Source organism: Aythya marila (assembly GCF_965140915.1).
Source record: "Aythya marila genome assembly, chromosome: 8".
In the NCBI taxonomy this organism is placed as follows: Eukaryota; Metazoa; Chordata; class Aves; order Anseriformes; family Anatidae; genus Aythya; species Aythya marila.
The window spans coordinates 17,383,877-17,404,997 of NC_139049.1; the positions used below are offsets into that span (position 1 = coordinate 17,383,877).

At 37.4% G+C, this 21,121-nt stretch overlaps 1 protein-coding gene across 1 annotated transcript; it reads left to right on the top strand.

Annotated features, from left to right (window-relative positions):
• Nucleotides 1–66: 66 nt before the first annotated feature.
• SELENOF (selenoprotein F) lies at nucleotides 67–20,021 on the top strand. The gene is made up of 5 exons (XM_082765892.1): nucleotides 67–192; nucleotides 1,826–1,993; nucleotides 11,073–11,136; nucleotides 17,800–17,849; nucleotides 19,601–20,021. The coding sequence occupies exons 1-5, from the start codon at nucleotides 136–138 to the stop codon at nucleotides 19,730–19,732; spliced, it is 471 nt and encodes a 156-aa protein (XP_082622018.1). The 5' UTR covers nucleotides 67–135; the 3' UTR covers nucleotides 19,733–20,021.
• The last annotated feature ends 1,100 nt before the right edge of the window (nucleotides 20,022–21,121 follow it).

The following is a 21,121-nucleotide window of genomic DNA, read 5'->3' on the forward strand; positions in this document are numbered from 1 at the left end:
CCTCCCCGCTGTGCCAGCGGTGTGAAGGTAGCCCCCTCCTCCTTTCCCCCATCAGGCAACTATCCGGGCACCCGCACCGGCTGGGGTCCTCCGGCGGGCCCCCGGCGACGCTGGCAGGAGCGGGCGGGGCCCAAGATGGCGGCGGCGGCGGCGGAACGCGGCTGGCTCGGGCTGCTGCTGGGGCTGCAGGCGGTGAGCGGGGCCGGGGCCGGGGCTGCTCCGCCTCGGGGCTTCCGCCGCTTCGGTGCTCCAGGGGCCCTCAGGGCGCTCCCCGCCTCGGCCCCCGGGGTGGGAGACGGGGCGCGGCCCGTTGGCGGGTTGGGCTCGCAGAGCTCGGGGCAGTTTGTGGCGGTTGTTCTCTGGCCCCGAGAGGCTTCCGCTACAGTTAGCGGTGTTGCTGTAACGCAGTGCGGGAATTGGGGTGCTAAAATATAAAGAAGAATAGCGGGGACACCCAGCTGCTTCCTTCTCGTGCAGTACAGCTGGGTCCCGTTGTTGCTTTCCTCCTGTTATGTGCGCAAAGGAATTTGTCAGCGTTCTGTGGGAAAAAGTGCTTTTTGCCTGTCAGAATAAAATAATAATTTCAAGGTCTTTTTCTATATTTTATGCATTTCCATACGTGCTTTATTTCTTTCCTCTTTTTTTTTTTTTTTTTTTTTTTTTTTTTTTTTTTTTTTTAGCAAATACAGAAACAGTAATGCAGTACCTGTATATTTTCCATCAATTCCTAATGTTTAAAATTTGTTGTCACATCAGTGCCACATCCTTTATTTGGCCCTGGGATGGCAGCTTGAGGGAGGAAAGTGCTTTTTCTCTCTACCTTAGCTTTGGCACGTTGTATGTATGTTACATTATGGGTGAATGTGAAGTCCAATTTGCTGAATGAGGGAATTTAAGTTTTCTTCTATAATTTTCTATTGGGCCAGCGTAATTCTTTTGACTCTTGCTCTATTATCATCCACCCCTGTTTGTTGATGTCCTCTTACTCCTCTGAACACAGAGATGCCTGCAGATCCTTTTGCTGGAGTTTGATCTGTTGTTTTTTTGCCCAAAATCATTCACCCAGACAGAAGTGCCTGGGAAGCTCATCTCTCTCAGTTCCTTCCCTCCCTTTTTCTCTTCCCAGTGTGCAGCTGGAAGGAAAGGCTTTAAGCAAGGCTGTGATATTTCCCTGGGTAGGGAAATAAGAATGTGAAAGCAAAAACCAAATATATTACTGAAGTGCTGGGATAGTTGGTAAAGGTGTTTTGGCTGCTCACTAAAAACAGAACTGGTGTCCTACACAGAAAACGTGTAATTGATTTTCCTGTAACAATGCAAAAATGAAATTAAAACCCTACTTGTGTGCGTTGTTGAGTTCTTTGGTCCACTTCCTCACTCCCTGCTTGAGCTTTTCCCAAGCTTGGCTGTTATAATTACTTTCTGAGTGTGTTTTCAGTGATAGGAAATCAACTGAGATTGTTTTCCAAAACACATATTAGAGAAGCATACCCATGTGGATTTCAGCTGATTCCCCGTTTTTTTCTGTTGCCCTTTCTTTGGAGCTAGCAATGGAAAGACACTGGAGTTGTAGAAGTACACGTGAAAGCAGCAGGTCTGATACTTTGGAACATACACATTGTGAGTGATGTCTAGAGGTCACTATTAGTTTTAAGACCGTTTCTCAAAATAAGGTGGTGGTTTGCACTTATGAGCAGACCATGAGGTAGTGTCATAAAATGGTCACCAGAGATTAATTGTTCTTTCTACTTGTTAAAGAACTTAAAAGCTTCCTCTTTAAAACAATTAATGTAATACTAAAATACAACGTTGTATTGATTTGCAGGTATATGTATATGGAGCACAGTTGTCATCAGAAGCTTGCAGAGAACTGGGTTTCTCCAGTAACTTGCTCTGCAGTTCTTGCAACCTTCTCGGGCAGTTCAATCTGAATCAGCTGGATCCATTCTGCAGGCAGTGCTGCCAAGAAGAAGCTCAGCTGGAAACCAGAAAGGTGGGTTCTAGACTAAATCCTTTATAGAATAATTTAATGCAGAAATTATTATTATTTTTTACCTCTAAATATGCGAGAATCTGGATTATAATCTGAAGAGGAAAATGCAATATATGTATGGTCTAGATTTGCAGACTTGCCCTACTGCCCTACAGGAATGTCCCGGTCTGAGCAGAGGAACCTTTGGTTCTCTTGACAGCCTTTTTCTATTGCAAAGTGACTACTGGAAGCTGCGTCCAGCTGCTTTGAATTGAAAGATGTATGGGATTTGAAGAGGGCAAAAATAGAGGAGAAGGAGACTGGAACAGCTGATCACAGTTATTGGTTGGTCTCTGACCCATATGCAGTGTGATGGTCAGGACTGTTCAGTCCCCAGGCACAAGAGGCTGCTGCGGCCGTCAGGTGAACTCCTGCACGGGCAGGAACGTGACAGAAACAAGACTGCTGAGCTCCTACACTGTTAGAACAGAAAGATTGGGATGAATGCTCAAGAGTCTGTGCTGTACTTCAATCAGAAAGGCTAAAGCAAGACCTCTATTTTAACTGGGGTATGTAAATAGTTATCTTAACTAAGGTGTTGAACAAGAATGAATTTTTACAGAACTCGTGAAAAGAATGCATGCTTTTAGATACGCTTTAATTTAAGGGTGCTCTAGAATGCATAGAACAGTCAGCAGGACTGTAGAGATCTCGGGGGAGAAGAGATGGTGAAATTATTTGTAATGACTAGGAGATAGCTAAATAACCGACACAATGGAATTAATCTAGCAGGCTTTTGCTGTCAGTTAAATTCGACATATTACTAAAAAATAAATCTGTGCCTATGAGTTTTTAACAAAATCACTTATTACTGTGTTTAGATGCATTAAATACCAAGAAGCAAGTCTTTTGAGATCTGAGACAAGTTTAATTTCTGGAGAATGCTTCTGTTCTTATAAATACGTATGTATGTATCTATGCATGCACACATACAAAAGCTGAAAACTCTGCAAATAAAATTTTAATGAAACGTACTAAAAGGAATGTAAAAATAGGAAATAGTCTGCAACTGCCCTGTGGTTGTGTGCTGCAGTGAGTAACAGTTGTGGTGGCAGCAGCAAGGCTTCCTGTCCTCACACGAGAAGCAGGTGCTTTTATTTGTTCAGGTAATGTGCCTACAGCTTATGTAAACAGTTGTATAACAGTTCTGTCAGTGTATGTAAAATACATCACAAGAACCTGTGGATCAGGATAATTTGTGTTGTCATTTGTTGGGGAAATAAAGTAGAGGAGGTGTATTGCATTACTGTCAACATAAGTTCTGAGGACAGAAATCTGTCTTAATTTATTAGTAATTCATTCAAATATGTGACTTACTTTGTATTGGAAACATTATTGCATTAAAATCCAAGCTGGATCAAAGAAAGAACAGAATTTAAATTGATAGATATTTTTCTGATTATCCGGAATCAGACCTAGATTTCACACTTTTTGTGGATAATCACACTTTTGTGTAAGACTAATTAAGTGCTTGTTTATGATCAGGGGTTAAATTAAAAATATTTGCAGTCCTAAAACTTTTTCCATTTCAGTCATGCCAAATGTAGTAGAAGAAAAACCTTAGGGCTGGAAGAAATCTCAAGGTTGTTTGAGATATTCCTTCGCAGTGAGCTGGAATCTGTTGTGTATTCACAGGAGCCTAGAGATGGTATAATCTAAGTTTGCTTTTTCTAAGCTGTGTTGGGTTACTCAGTTTCATATTTTTTGCTTGTGCTTTGTTGCAAACATGAGTAATTTCCTGCTGTATTGAAATATTGGATTTTTCTATCATTATTGTCGAGTGCTAAAACACAGCATCTTTTCTAACGTTCTTTTGAACACTGCTTCAGAGTGTGGAATTCTTTGTAAGATTACATTCATGCACAGCCACTGTTTGAAAATCTATGGTTCATATTTACTGCATTTTTGAAACTTGTACAGAGTAAATTCCTGTGAAGACTAGCCAGTAGAAAATTAGTATTGGGAGTTTTGAGCATGAATATTAATATCTAAACAGATTATATACAGAATCATCACATTTTGGATTGACTTGTGGTTTAACATACTGCTGCTTCCTGTAGGTGTCTGCATCTGGGCTTAAGATTTTACTCTTAAATCTTTATTCTACTGAAAATTTGATAGTTAAGAGCGAACAGATGTTAAAAATCTTAAGTGTTTTTCCTTACCTTTCTGCTTGAAGAAATTTTTTAATCTTACACTAAAAAGCTGCATCTAGATGTAAGATATCTGACTGGCTGATTAGCAGCCTTGTATATTGCAGGGCTCTAGAGCCGTGGTGCTCTGGATTTTGTTAGTGCTGTGAGTACATGCTCAAATATCCTCAAAACAGATGAACCTTTTTTCTGAACCACGATTACAGTACATCACCTAGCTTGTTCATTATGTGAGCAGATACTTATTACCATCATGTAGCAGCATGCTGATTATCTGTGTTAAAAACAGACGTGCATGCTATTAGATAGTTCCAGGACAGACTTTGGGGTACACAGTTAGTTCTCCTTAAAAGTATGTAGCAAAGGTTAGAAATGTAAAAAGTACTACATTGCATGACTTGCACCCGTGTTTTAAGTGAGAATTTAAAATTAAAGGTAAGGGGGAATAGCATGTGTATCTGAGAATCTTTATGCAGCATCACTGCTTTTCAAAAATGACCTGTGAAGTACCTGTGCACAGTCCCAAAATACCTCGTGCTGAGTAGCATCAGGGCAACCCTGTATGAGGTATGTTTGTGGGGTTCAGTTCTTTTATATTCTTGACAGATATTTATTAATCCTCATCTTGTTACTGGTCCAGTATTCTGAGAATTATCAGTGCTGAAAATACCTGCAAGGCGCCCCTGTCTCCCACTACGTCTTAAATTCCGCTGCCATCTGTCCAATGAAATATTTTAATTGCTTCATAACTTTACTGTAGGTAAAATGGAAAAATTCTTTTGGTTATTTTCTCCTCTTCTAGAGATTTTGTATTCAGCTGCAGACTAATTCAGAAGCTAGCTTAAACAGTATTGCTTTAGACAGCTGCAAGTTTTAAGCCTCAGTCTGTCAGATGCAGAGTGCTGCTGGTGTGTAAAACACAGAAGGATGAAATGGAGGTGAAGCTAACTGTGCGTGAAATTGTAGTAGCAGGAGAGATTGTCCATATTTTACAGTAGCTGAAAATAGCTGCACTCCATCTGCAGCTTCGCTTGTGCTGTGTGATCATTTCAAATGTAGCTATAAGCATATTCCATTAATTGTAAATTGTTATCTTAGATTTATCTCAAGAATGTGTTAAAATCCAAATGGATTTTAAGAATTAATACTGGGATGAAATCTGCAATCCATTAAATGTCATAGCTGCATTGTGCAGGATTGCAACAAACCTTAAAAATCATTAATATTTGTAAACAAGAGCTTTGAAATATATTTTGCATACTAACACCTTGAACTTAGCATTTTAAATTTCTATTGTTAAGTATTTCTAATAGCATAATGCTGTGCAGTTTGCAGGGTTACATCAGCTGTAAGCAAAAGTTGGACAGGAAGTTTCAGACATTAAAATGTACGGCATAGACAGAAAACTTACTTCAGGTGCACGTTACTATTTCTAGCGTGTGATTCCACTGTAAAACAAGGTACACGTTGATACAGTAGTCCTTGCGCATACCTTTTGAAGTACACACAGACTTCTTAATATTATTTTTTGCCCAACTTCTACTAGATATAACAATATACATAACTCAGATATTTCTGAAATGTAAAATGAATTATTCTGCCCAAGAGAAACTTACCTTCTTGTGTTTGGGTCACTTTCATGGAAGGTTCATTTCTTCAGACAAACTAAGATTCAAGTCATCCATCTATCTGTAGCAGGAAAGCCTTACAGCTGGGAGAGCTCTCTATAAATAGACTCAGCAGTGAAAAAGGTGATGTGAGGGAAACAATAAAGGTTAATTTGCTAAATGTGGGTTACAATTGTTAATGTGCACCTGTGCTGAGGAATGGTATAAGTTTAGCTAATTAAGTCTGACCTGCTTCATCTGGGTACACATCTAGATAAAATGATTAACTCCACATTTGTTGAAACAACTTCAAAAAGTGCAGTTTCCAAATAAATTAAATGCACAAAGTCAAGTAAATAGTTGTTTTCTGTTCTCGTTGTTTTATTTGCAGCTCTCCTAAGATGCTTTCTGTTCTAATAAAAGCAGAGATTCTCAACAGTAAAAGAGTGATTTAGGGATTTTACTTATAGAAGCAAGTAGATAGTTATGTAGTGAAGTTAAACAGCATATTTCAAAGTTGGAGCTTAAAAACTGTTCTCTGTCTACTTTTTAATGTGACCTATTTACTAGGTTCAAGTAGGCACGTGTATGTAGGAGCCCTTCTTCTGGCACCCTTATTCTCTATTCCACTTTGCCTTTGTGCCTCCACTGTAGCTCTGCAGAGGTCTAAATTTATTTAACTGCTCATTGCTCAACTTCTGCACTTTCTCTCTCACACCTTTGTTTCAGATCTCTTGTTTACCTGACCTTGCACAAGACCATTTCAGAGAGCAAAGTTAACAATCATGATCTGGTCGGAAGAGAAGTTGTTTGTGGGCTTCTGGGTTGTTGGCTGAAAAGTACAGAAATGTTTACACAATACTGCATAGAGGAGCTTGTTTAGCACCAAAGCTGAAAAATTTATTTTCCTACAAATAAACAAGAATTTAAATTCTGCTTCAGAAGAACAGATGTGTTCAGAGGAATATGCCTATACTATATATACTTTATATATAGTATATATATATACACACACACACATACAGACACAGATGCTGTACTATATACCCCTAGTCACAGGAATAGCAGTAAGTCATATGTAACACTTTTTTGACTATTTGATTCTTTGTTTACAAGCTGTTATTTAGTTAGACATTTCATTCATATGATAATAAGTTGTGAATGAGAGGAGTCTCTGTAGCTAAATTTACCTATGACATCATTTCAAAATGATCTTTGTGTAGCAATGACTTTAATGGCTTTCTGCATTACAGAACATTAATTGATAATGCTCCTGGCAGTGAGACTTGCTGGCTGCTGCTCTCTTAACCCACAGATTCTTGTCAATTTTCTGTCTTGAGAGAAGGTGAAGACTAGAATAATTTTGAAAACTAACTGTCCATACAAATATCTTGAGTTCCCTCCCTCACAGAAGTTTAAATACTTCACATGTTGGTGTATATTTCTTTATCTTAACTAATTGAATTTTCTAGTAAAAACAAAAAGAAGTACAATTGAACTGGTAGTTACGAGAGTTTAGGAAAGACCAAAAGAAACTTGCACCAAAGTCTCTCCTGTTTGCTCTCCTGAGAAATGAGGTCACAAACACTAACTATTAATTTATTGTTTCGCTTCTTCTGGAGAATAAAATAAAAATTAACTTGCATGCATTCTAAAATCACATGCGCTATTTTATAACAATACTGTCTTGTATGTACCAAGCAACTGTGGGCAATAGGAATAACAGCAATTATCCCAAGTTTTATTGACTCTAAAGGAAAGTCAAAAATAGCATGAGTTGATATGGGGCAAGGGAGGTAGGTGTCTTTGGCAGATCTGCTTATATAGTAATATGAAATGAAAATATCTAATTTCATAAGAGCAATTTTTTTTTTGCATTCGGAAAGAGATTAATTGTTGGTAAATATGTAGTGGAAGACTGTCTTGAACCTAAGAGAGTAAAAATTCCAGAGTTCTGGCAGTAGTCATATGCTTTTTTTTTTTTTTTTTCACTGATTGTTCTCTGAGCTTAATTAGTTTGTAAACCCCTTGATATTGGGAGACGAAAATATGCAGATACCAGAATGAATCTAGGTACCGTAAGACAGCTCTTTACCAGTGTCTGGCATTATCTTAACAACCCATTTCATTGCATGTTTAAGACATGACAGTACTAGAATTTTTTAGCTGATCATAAGCAGCAGTACAAATTCAAGTTGAGTGACACTTCATAACCTCTGCAGGGTCAGGCTCAGTCAGTAACTGGAAGAAACTGGTATGGAAAATATAGGGAATAACTTAAGGTATTTTACAAGACTTTGTTGTCACTTACACTGTAACACCATATTATGATGATCAAGGAGCAGTTTCTGTTAAGTACAATTTTTTCAGTTCTATTTGATTTGATTTACTTGGTTGTAAACACCAACGGTTCTATGGCAGCTGCATAGCAGGAACGTAATTTTTCTTTTTTGGAATTTTCAGTCTGAGTAATTATGGTTATGGTACAGTACCTATTGATAAATGAACCATTGCTGGAACTTTGTCTTGTAGAAATAGCTTCAATTCCCTTCTAAATACCAGGAGAAATGTTACTTTCTTTCACCTAAGTCAAGGTTCCTTGTTGTTAATTGAACACCTATTTTAGTTGGACCACTAATGTTAATGGAACAACTATTTTTACAAAATATTTTTACCTAACACTGTTGTTACATAAGTGGTGTTTTATTATCTTATAATTACCACTCTATTGGGCATGATGGTGTGTTTTTGTGTTTTCCCCCCTCTCAGTAGTGAAGAGCCATCCTTATTACATCAGCTACTCATGTGCTTACAAAAAAGCTTTTGAATGAAATTTAACTCAAGTTATAGCTTTGTAGAAGATGAGGGAAAAATTCAGCCTTTGTCACAGTAGCCTTCGAAAGCATCCTGTTAGAATGCTTTAAAAAAAGCAAAGATTTTTATAGATACAGACATGAGTCAGCATGGAAATCATAACAGTACTTATTTGAGACACCAAAATGGACACCAGTAATCGTTTAGAGAGTCTTTCTTTCATTGCTTGCAGTACTAAACTCACTTTCATGAACGCTAAAACAAGTGAAGCATTATTTTAAAATGAACCAACTTACAAGTTAAGCATTGTGTAATGTACTGACTCGTCATACTTGTGTGCCTCTGCGCTGAGTGATACATGTCATTCTTGGGAATGCTTGAGCACAGGAAATGCCTTTGCAAGGGAGTTTGGTGGACATCTGCTCTGGCCATGATGGGGTACTAGCAGTAGGAGATGTGAACAAGTATCCTTTTTGTTGTGGGCTTTCTAAGTGATGCAAATAAACCTGCATTTCGTGCAAAAGACACCTTTGTTTAGAGTTACAAATAAAGTCAATTTATTTTACTTTCTTGTCTAGCCATCTAGAGAGCAGCTGTTTGTGCCAGCATGAATCTGAACTTTTTAGTAGCAGCACAGTTGGGCTTCAATTACGGCAGAGTTATAAGCTCAAAATGCAGGCATCACTGCTTGAGCTGCTTTCTTTGCTAAACTTTATTTCTATCAGTTATTGGATAGGAGTTACAAAATGGGAGTATTTTGCAATTACAGTATGTCCTATACATCTTAGATCCCTGCAGTGATCTTGCTTCCATAGAAATCCCTGTTTAAAAGGAAGAAATAAACTGGAAGAATTATTTGCAGTAATGAGAAGTCAAAAATGCTCTATTACCATTTGGTGTACTTATTTTTTTGTACACATATAGAAAATAATTAGTTAACAGCATGTCTTATCTTTTATGTCTATTGCATTTTTCTATCAAGAATTAGCATAAAGTAACTGTCAGTACACAGAACCAGTATCATTGTTCAGGGCCTTAGTGAGCATACAAACTAATATTTGAATCTAAGATTGCTGATATAAATGTTTTTAAAAGAATAATGAATGGAGACAGGCTAAGAGAAATTCAGAATCTCACTGTTCAACATTTTCTCCATCTTTGTAACTCCTCCATCTTCAGACTTTCATGGTTTAAGTCCAGAGGGAGTTAATTATGCAGGTTGGTATCTGAGATTCTAATCAGTTCTTTTTTAAGATGAAAATCTTTATTTTGGGGTGAAAAATAAGCTTCAGAAATGGTATTTTTAATCTCTCAAGTGTTGTTTCATAGCAGTACTAGGTTCTAACAGTCAAATATTTTATCTTAAATCTAACATTTAGTTGAAAAATATGAATGTAGTTGAGGTCCTGGGATACTGTGCTAAACAGATAATGCAACGTAGTATTTTTAGTTCCATTTCCTGTAGAAGTAACGATTAGTGATCTGTTCAGGTCAGGCAAGAAGTCATAATTTCCTTGGAAATGATTGGAGTATTTCATGTTCTAATCATGTGTATTTAGACAAATAATGAGTTGAACCTAAATTCAGAAGATGCGCATTCTGAAATGCAGATGTACTCCTGACCATCCATAGTGCCTGCACAGATGGATGATGAAGTTTTAATAAAATTGTCTTACTTTGAGATTTCAGTTGTCTGCTTTGCTTTTATGATTTGTCACTCCTTTTTCAGAAAGGTGCTCATTACATTTCATAGTGAAAGCTTATTTTCGATTCCATGTATCCACAGTTCATATTTTAAATCAAATATGAATTTTACTTCATTTCAGAACAGTTGTGTTTTTCCATGTCTGAACTTGCACATTTGTTATAAAAGCACCATCTAAAATAAGAGCAGAGGTCTTAATTGTATACGGAATGAAATGAATTGAAGCAAAAAAAAATAAATAAATAATTAAGCTTTTAACTGTTAGCTCCCCTACAAGCAGTAGGGGCTTCACATGTGATTTGGAAAACAGAATTGACAACCATTTGTATTAAGAATTTACAACCATTCCTATTAAATGCCTAGCTTTACAGAATGAAGTTCTCTTTTAGTAGCAGGAAAAATCTGTTACTAATTTATATTTAAGATGCAGCAAGCTATAGAATGAATTGCATGATGCAGAAAAAAAAAGTTTAAAAATGTAGCAATACACAAGATTAATACATATTTTTTTTTAATTTAGATACTACATTTTAAAGAATTGAAATGAACTCATATTTGGTTTTAATCACATTGATTTTGAATACCTTGCATAGCTGACTCTAGTGATTGCCATCCAAGAGAAGCATCAAGTTTAGTCAAGCCTTATGCTTTCCTCAAAGACAAATAGATTAAATATTTGATATTGATCCTCAAATTGATAAATAAATAAACTAATAATTTGTATTTTTAATGTTACTAATAGCTTTTATATATTCTTACAGCTTTATGCAGGAGCTGTCCTAGAAGTATGTGGATGAAAATTGGGAAGGTTCCCTCAAGTCCAGGGTAAGTAAAGCCAACACTGTTCTTTAAAATATGAAATACTGTCACAGCCGAATGACAAAATGCGCTTTTAAGTGCTTCTACGAGTAGTCATAAATTTCATATATTACATCAGGAAAGTTGCATTGACCTGAGACTCATGAAACTGGTCTCCAGTAATTGATAGATTAAATTATATAGCGTGCTTATGGAACTACTTTCTTTTCACAGATCCTGCGGTATAATTGTTTTGTCAGTGGATAATGATAATCAACTAAAGTGAATAGAATACAGCAGTGTAGAAGGAAAATCAATACCATCAGTGTGTGGGGGGAGGAAGCTGCAGGAAAAACCTCTATGATAAATTTCAACCTGGAATTTTGTTATAAACGGGGAAAGAGCTTAGGTGACAGCAGTGCTTTTTTCAGTAATGAAGTTCCGAATACTGTACTTAATATCAGTTGGACATAAAGAAAAAAAGACTGATCTAGCTTTAGAAATAAAAATGCACAAAAAGCGCATCCCCATCTATCATGGCCAGTACTAATATCACCCCATTTGAAGGCTGATTGATGAACAAGAAATAAAAGAATTTTAAACCAGGTTGCAATTAATCTAAGTTATGCTGCTTTAGATTCTCCTTCTACCGCCTCTACCTACACACAGTTCTGTTACTTGACCACAAGGCTAGAGGAAAGATACTTTTTGTTTCCCACTCTTTAAAACACCAAAACAAGATCAAATTAAATGGTTTGTACTACTGAAGGGTGTGTAGGGAAACTAAGTGTGTTAGTACAGGTAACCATGTTATCTCCATGTCCATTTGAATGTAGCAAACTTAAAGACATTCCCAACTGTTATTATGGATGTGAATTTGTAACAGTGCTCTTTGAGCTATAGGTTGGAACGAAAAGGTAAATGTGATAGTCTGACTCCAGCCAACATCATGTCCTACTGAAATGTTTCTGTATTGAAACATTTTTCCTGTTGTGTTTCCCTTAAAAAGAAATTGCTGCATTATAAATGTTGTACTGTAAAATTAATTCCTATACTATATGTTTTCAAATTGTTCTTTATAAACGAGCTCTTAAGTATTTATCAATCCATCAAAGTAGAGCACTGAAAATAAAAGTGGCAAGATTCATAGATGAAGCAATATCTTATACCAGCTAACACAGAAAATGTAACAGTTTTTGAATGACATGCATAAAGATGAGGCCCTGCAATAGAACACACAATTAGGTGGGCCAGTGATTGACCTAGAGTATTTATTTTAAGTTGACTTTTCAGTGGCAGCGCTGTTCTGTTCGCAATGAGATAAGAGATGACAATCTAGACTCCTATGTTCTTTCCAGAATGTTTAACAAAAACTGTATTAGGCTGGGTGGTTTTCTTTCATTGACCACTTCTTTCACATCTTGGCATGGTCTTTGTTCATCAGGAGAGTAATTCTCACCTCTCACTGTATGACTCCCTTAGTTAGACAATGAATGTGCTCCCAGTAGATGTAACAAAGACCTTCATCCAAAGACCATGCAGTACGCGACCACATTAGATCCTCTCACTTCAGAGATGCAGCAAGCACTCTGTTGTACTGCTCAAGTTCCCCAAGTGTGAGGGGATTCTTTTAGCAAATGACATGCAATGTGTTATGGGGCTGTACTTTCACATAAGGCCACTTATTTCCGGGTTATTTTTCTCTCTAATTCTTAAATATTGGTCAAAGAACTTCAGAAAGGTCCAGTCATCTTAAGTCTTGCGTTTTGTAAAAAAAAGTTAGTTAAACTCTTGCTAAGAAATGTAGAATGTTGTGGTAGGAGACCTGCATTTTTATCATAATCTCATAATCTTTTGTAAAACAGATGATTACAAACATACAAACTAAATCAATACTTCAGATTTAGAAGTGCCTCTAGCATTGCTACTCTTGTATGTTACATATCTCATGTGTTAGTAGTAGCTTGCTTCAGTTACTCCCTGTAACACATTTACTTTTTTAGTTTTGAACTTTAAAATACTGTGAAGTTGCACAAAGTACCATGCAGTAGCATGGTTTGATTAAAATATTAGTCTTTTGAAAAATAACTCATGTGCTTCCTAGTAGGAATATTTCAATATGTGAAACATGAAAATGCATCATTAAAAGACTTGTAACATTTTTCTTATTTATTGTTGACATGATGCTGAAGATTTGGCTAGTTATGACTTGTGCTTTCCTAGCACTAAAATCTGAAACTGATGTGATAGGGACAGTAAGTTTTTTAAATCTCCCCCAGGTCTTTCTGATTTGAGGCCATTACGTTTATTCTGATGTGTGTGGAGATAGACAGGGTTAAAAGTGCTCGGCTGTGTGCATAGTTGTTTGAAGACTAGTGTGAGATCTTACTGCTAATGCATATTGACTCTCATTCCAGTATTAACAGATGGATTTTTAATTTTTTCTCCAATAACATTTTGGATTTTTCCAATTACAGATCAAGCAGATCTTTTCTCCTAAAGCAGGAAACTAAATAATGTGAATTATTCCGTGTGTCATCCTTGGTAATCTGGATCATGTCCTTAGAAGTAGATAGTCAACTTTTTTCATAAATTTTAGGACTTATTTATCTAATGCCTTTAGCATACCTTTAGCTTAGTATGGTGAGATGTGGAGTTGTGTCCCTTTGGGGTCAGGAAGTTTTCTTGCAGTACATCCTATCTCAGAGACAGCAGCACAGGCGTGTGCAGGCATATACATAGATTTGCAGTTTGGGCATAAGCAATACTTCAGTTTTTCAGTAATCTCCATTTAGGATTCTAGGTCTTAATTCCAACAGACTAGTTTTCACAGACTTTCTCAAAACAAGGGGATGTCATAATAATAGCGGTGTTTTTTCTGTTGTAGTGTATTCACAGGCAGACCTTAGGTCTTTACAAGCACAGTTCAATGGTAGGTAGTACCTGTCTTTGCAAAAAGTGTGGTACTGGGTAGGCTTTGAAGTGTTGATACTTATCTGATCCTTTTCTTCCTTTTGTGCATGCACTAGATAGCCTTGGAGAACTTCATAGGCTGTCTTGTGCTCTGAAATGTGACCTTTTAGTTGTAGTTGATTGGATGGCAATCATGTATGCTCTGCAGGCTCACCTCAGGGTTGCCTTCAAACAGAAGGCATGTGCTTTGGTACTGCACATGTTTTATAACAGCACAAGGTAAAGTGATTTTCTTAACATTATGTGACAGGACAGTTGCAAAGCAGGCAGTAGAACAGCTTTGACTTCTAGTCTGGTGTTTAATTCACCAAAACGTAGTGTCATGGCACCAAGCTCAGAGTTCATCTTACAGAAATCAGTGCAAAATGCCTTTCCTACTCACCCATGTATTAAATACTTTTTTCTCGGCAGCATGTTATTTGTAAAGCTGCTACAGGGAGAGGAAAATTGGAAGATAGCTAGGATTTTAGTATTAAACATCAAACTATTAAATGCCGGTGTAAAGGTGTGTAAGTAGCCCTTAGACACAGGCTCGTAGGAAGCAATAATGTTAATGTCAGGATAGAGGGGGGAAACTGGGGCAGTGCTAGAGGTGGTACATGTGCACTGTTTCACAGGGTAAGCAAGCAGCTGCATGTCACACAGTGTGCACTGTAGCTGCCTCTGACTCAGCATCTGTGTGTTCAACCTAGAGCATGATTTTGTGAACGAGAAAAAAAGCATTTGACAGGATAATCAGTATTTTTAATGCACGTCAGGATACTAGTTTCTCAATTTAGCTTCCAAAACTGAGAATATAGAAATTAAGTTATTTATATAGTGAGTGTTATTCTTTGTTGCATCATAGAAATTCAAGTGACTAATGCAGAAAATCACTGTGATGAACATTAGAAATAAATATACCATTAACAGAAAATGATTTTGTTCTAGCTGTCTAAAATTTCAGGAAAAACGTTCTGTAGTGCTTCAGCTTTCAGAAGATTTAGACATTTGACATTGATATGAGTGTGCAATAGCTGCTTTTAAAGTGACAAAATGTAATACAGACTACAGAATACTTTCTGCTTCCCCCTAATTCTGTTCACATTTCATGCGAGCTTGTTCTCTCTGACACTGCAGCCAGGGAGTAACCACTCATGTCCAAATGAGCTTTCATCTGTCACTCAATTAACAAGTCCTCACGCCTGCTGAAAGCTTAAAGTGCTGTAACCTGAGTTAACCCCTGAAGGCTATTCTTGAATATAATTGACTTTCACAGTCCAGATTTGCTTCTGAAACTTTATCGACTTTATGGTGTTATCTTGTCATTTCTCTGTAAGTTGGGCAATTAAATACACTAAATGCTTCTTTAAACCTCCTTTCCATATGAAGTCCTAGACAGTGATGTCAGCTTTAGATTTAAATTGAAAAAACTGGGGAAAAATCCCCATGGAATAGTTCAGTCTGCTGTGGACTTGAGAAACATCTTTGCCTTTTTTTTTTTTTTTTTGCATTTTACTACTGACAGCCAAGACAACTAACAACTCAAAAGGACGTGAGAAACACTGAAGTTGAAAATGAGTCTGTGAGTTTAAATCAGAGCTGAACTCTGGTGTATGAGCAAGTAGTGGTTATTTAGTGCTATTTGAAATTGTTACATGAGTACAGCATGCAACATGACAGAGTACAGTTCTACAGAAAGAACAGAAGCATTTTTTTCCCCCTTTGGGCATCAACTGTAGCTAGGAGCTTATTGCACCTTTAAAAAAAAAAAAAAAGTTGATGCCGTGTAGTGGTTGGTGCAGCAGGCAGAGTATATGGTTTTGATCTATACCAGGAGCACAGGGGAAGAGGGAAGAAAATAAATGTCACTGTATATACATACTGAGGAAATGTTAAGGTAACTGTCTTCAGTAATTCAAAGAGAGGTATAAAGGTGTCAGGGAACATCTTTACAATTACTGAGGAAAGTACTGCATTTCACAAGGCAGCATGCAACTTCAGTCCTGAGGACTGAACTTCAGTCATCTTCACACACCAGCTGGATGCCCTGCAATTCACGAGAGATTCATTGCTGCCTAACCTTGAAAAAGCAACTTAACATGCAGCCAGCACCTCTGCAAGAGTCAATCCATACTGACAGCGTGCATGCTTGGGGAGACTCTGCTGAGATACCATGGGAGCATCCTGGCTCTACTTGATGTCAGTACAGATACTACATTCAGCCTGGAGCATAACTGGAGTGTAAGAAGGAGAAATAAAGACTAAAATTTGAAATACTTTTAGAACTGAGATATTCATTAGGCTAAAGTGTTTGGAAGTTGTCCTGGTTTCAGTTAGAACAGAATTAATTTTCTTCCTAGTAGCTGGTGGAATGCTGTGTTTTGGCTTAGGATGAGAAGAGTGCTGATAACACCCCGATGTTTTAATTGTTGCAGAGCAGTGCTTATACCAAGCCAAGGACATCTCAGCCTTTCGCTCTGTCCTGCCAACAGGCAGGCTGGGGGTGCAGCAAGAGCTGGGAGGGGACAGACCCAGGACAGGTGACCCGAACTAGCCAAAGGGGTATTCCATACCATCTGACGTCATGCTAAACAATATATAGGGGTGGCTAGCTGGGGGAGGGGGCCGGACTGCTCGGGGTTAGGCTGGGCATCGGTCAGTGGGTGGTGAGCAATTGCATTGTGCATCACTTGTTTGTACATATTATTAGTAGTAGTACTATTATTATCATTGTATTATTATTATTATTATTGTTATTATTATTTTCCTGTCTTATTAAACTGTCTTTATCTCAACTCACGGGCTTCACTTTCCATTTCTCTCCCCCGTCCCAGAGAGGGAGGGGGGAGGGTGAGCGAACGGCTGCGTGGTGTTTAGCTGCCAGTCGGGTTAAACCACGACAGAAGTAGAGGAGTATGCTCACACTTTGCCCTGAAATAAGTCATATTGTGAATATTATTTTTAAAGTTAACGTTACCACAAGGACAGTGTTGTGCCATAGGGATATGGGAACTGTGCTGCTATCAGCACTTGCTGTTTGTTGACAAGCCCTGCAAGTGAAGAGTTTGTCCATCAGCAGCATAGTTCAAACCTGAACTTCTCTCTGTGTAGCTACATGACAGGCCATAGAGTCCCTCTTGAAATCCCTAAAGGCAATCAGGTTTAAGAGCAGAGGAGTTACCAACTTCTCATTTCCTATTCTTGATTTCCTGCTGTTTTTCGACATGCAATCTTGGAGATCTCTAAGACAAAATCATTCTTGGGTGCAAGAATAACACCTCTGCCCACAGTTTCCTCTGTGCCCTTTCACCCACACTGTTGCAACTTGTGTGCAGTCTGCTGATGGTGTTTGTTTCATATTTAGCCTCCCTCACAAAGCTTCAGCCAGATTTTGATAACACTAACAGTTTCCCTCTCATCTGCGTATACACAGGCTGGGCTTGTGAAGACTAGTCAGTTGTACATGCAGATAGATTTTTTTTTTTAATGTTTGCACTAATGTTCAATGAAATCTCAAGCAAATAAGCTAGTTTGGAATACTAGCCAAATTAGGGTTTTCCTTACGTATAGTATTAGTATTACTAGTTTTTTGAGGATATTGAGAATTTTACTGTTAGAAACTACCTTCTAAAGCCTCATTCCAAAAGAAATAATTAAGAGAATACTAGCTTGAATATAAACTTACTCCGTGCAGGTGGAAAAGTTTTGATTCTCTTTCTTTTCTCCAAACTCTAGCTTTTGTCAGGAGTGATAAGCCAAAACTCTTCAGGGGACTGCAAATCAAAGTGAGTAGTAACCTAAGTTTTTTTTAGTTTTTGAGGGTGTGGGGAGGAGGGATGTATACTAAGAAGAATTAAATGTAGTAGAAACAGACCTTTTGTAGATTGTTCCTTATTTGCTGATCAAATCATCCTTCAGGAGGGGATGTATATTTGTTTTGCCAGTATAAATCTTTACAAGTTTCTGCTGCTAGCACTAATTGGCTTATTGCTAAGTAAATAGTACCAATTATTTGTTGTCAATGGGGCTTTTTCAGGTTTGTTTGTTGTTTAAATCCAAGAAAAAGTATATTGGAACCCTTAAGTAAAAACAGATGTTAAAAGAATGTGAGGAATGCTTGTGTTCTGACCTGACTGTTGATATCTTGTGTTTAGTTGATTTGTTCTGCCATGCTTTCAGTTCCCTTTTTTCCTCATTCTGTTTTTCCCTCATCTTCTGCTGGAGCTGCCATTTCCATACATTCAGAGATTTTTATTTTTTTCTCCTTTCTCTCAGATCTTCCTCAGTATATCTTAGATTATTTTTTTAGTCTTCAAACATCCAGCTTTAGACAACTGAGTATGCTGAGTGATGTTTCTTATGACTGGTGCATAGGTAACATCACATAAGCTGTACTGCCTTAAGCTCAAGCAATTTTTGATTTGAGGATCTAGTGTAAAACTTCCTCTTGAAATCCTACATGAACTTCCAGCATGCTTCACAGATACACATCTCGATTCTCACATCCTTGTGCTCCCATCTCTCTTCACCAAATGGCACCATCTGGAGTCGCTTCATACTTATGCATGGCTGCAATAAGTGATTTGTCTTCTCAGCAGCAGATTACATCTAAAACAGATTTTCTCTGTCTGTCTCATGTATTCATGTCTGTGTGCCCTCCAATTTCTTTCAAAAGCATTCATTCTCTCCTTCTACATGTATGAATGTTTCATTTTTATTTTAAACTGTAGCTGTATTGAACATCAAAGCAGCCTAGCCTACAATTGGTATGGAGCACTACCAGGAAAAAATGTGCAAGTGGGTCTGGTATTTATTTTACAAGAAATTCAGAAAAACAATTAGAGGTGCTGCTAGCTGCATTAAGTGAAACCAACTAAGGTTAGGTCAGTAAAAGGGTAGAGTAAAATACTCCTAGTGAACTCCTGTTTTCTATAAACTTAAATGGCTAGATCCTTCCAGTGCTCTTAAAAGCTTTTATTTGCATTACGTATTTGGGGACTCAGTTTTCACAAGTATTATGTTACTAGCTAAGCCTATAGGCAGACTCTGCACTGTTAAATTGGCCAGAGAATTCTAAAGTGGATAAAAAAAATAATCTATTGATTAAAGAATCATTTAGCTGCTTGATTCAAAAATCAAGATTTAGTAACTTAAAACAGTTGAAGTATGATACCTTCGTTCAACACAAGGTGCATGGCATTATCTCACTGCACGTGTGAGTTTGTGTGGTGGGCCAAGGAGAACAAGTAGATATTTCTGACAGAAACATGCATCTCTTTTTGACTTGCTTTTCCGCCGTCCTCTCTTTAACATTAAATGTTAAAAAGCTGCTTTTTACCCATTTTATTTAGGGCAAGTAACTCTACTCCAGATCTTAAAGAAACATTTACTGCTCTTAAACTAATGGTGTCACTCATTCAGACTTTTTTTCTATTCTTGATTTGATGTCTTAAACTGATTTAAATAAACTGGGGAGGGATTTAAAATGGAGAATACATTTCCCAACCCAGAGTAACTGGCTTGTTTCTTTCTTCAGTACGTGCGTGGTTCTGACCCTGTACTAAAGCTGCTGGACGACAGTGGGAACATTGCAGAAGAACTGAGCATCCTCAAGTGGAATACAGATAGCGTGGAAGAGTTTCTAAGTGAAAAATTAGAACGTCTATAAATCACTGCTTTTGTTCCTGTTCTCTTTTCATGTCTTCTCATGGTAATCATCTCAGATGAAGTGAGCTACAATTGAAAAAACATTCCAGCTTCTATGTTAATTTTAAAATATCTATTGTGCTGTACTTATAATTAGAAGGGGAAGCTTCAGCACACATCTGACAAGTTGACAAACAGAATAGCTTGTCTTAATATATTTCAGTTCTTAGTGCATTTATCACCAACGAAAGGATTTGTTTCAAACTTAATTATGCAAATATCACTGATATAATTAGACCTGTTTTTACAAATGCTCTAAAAAACTAAAGAGCTTCAAATAATTGAAATGGTTACCATGCTTTTTGTGTGCTGCTCTTTGTAAACATGTCAGAACCAAATGCAGTGTAATGTCTCCCAAAGAAACGTGACTGCTACTGCCCTCTTCTTTTTGTATTTGAAATGCCCTTTTTACAGAAGCGTTGTTTACAATGACTATCTAGTTCACAGGTTTTGAAGCTGATGGAGGAACTCATGCTCTGGTACAGTGAAACATTTAGTAAGCACACTTTAGTGAAGACTACATAGAAAACCCCTGAGGTGTATGCAAGTCAGATGTTCAGGTGTGCTTTACATTAAGTGTTTTGCTTCAGAAAACATGAGAAAGAAAGAAAGCTTTTTCCAGGCTTGCAGCTTTCACAAGTTTATTCTATCAAATGAATTTATAAACTGTTCTTTTAAAAGATTTTTCTTTCTCATTTGAAATTTATGTAAGCAAGGAATATAGATAGCACGTATGTTAGTAAGTCAAATCTATTATGACTTGTCAAGATTTTTCTCACTTACAGTGAATAAACATGGCGAACAAGAATGTGGCTTTTCTGAAGTTTAATTATCAAACAAGTATTTCCTTTAACTACTTCAGGCTCACCAGTTTTTGGCTGGATGGGTGTTATGCTATACCTTGAATGGGTACTCAGTTTTTCACTTTTGAATTTTCTATCTCAAGAGATTTATTTTCTTTACAGTCTACCACTTTTATTCCTAACTTGAGAAGAAATCATCAGCTTCATAGCAGAACCAGAACAATTACTTTAAGACTAACAACACACTAAATATCAGAGCTTCTACTTCTAAGAGGGATTCTTTAGACCTCACCTTCTGAGTTTTTGTTCCATGAAATATTTTTATAAACTTTCAGAAGGTGCATACAGCTTGATCATGACGCTATACGCATTTTTATCTTTCTTTTTTTTTATCTCTGCCTTTCACTCCTATCTTTATAAAACACGCTGCTCATCTCCCACATGACTCAGTGTGGGACAGCTACAGCAGTGGTCACTGCTGTCTCAGCAAAAAACAATGACACAAAAAGCACAAATCTTTGCAGCTGGTACTAGCTTATCAGTCATAA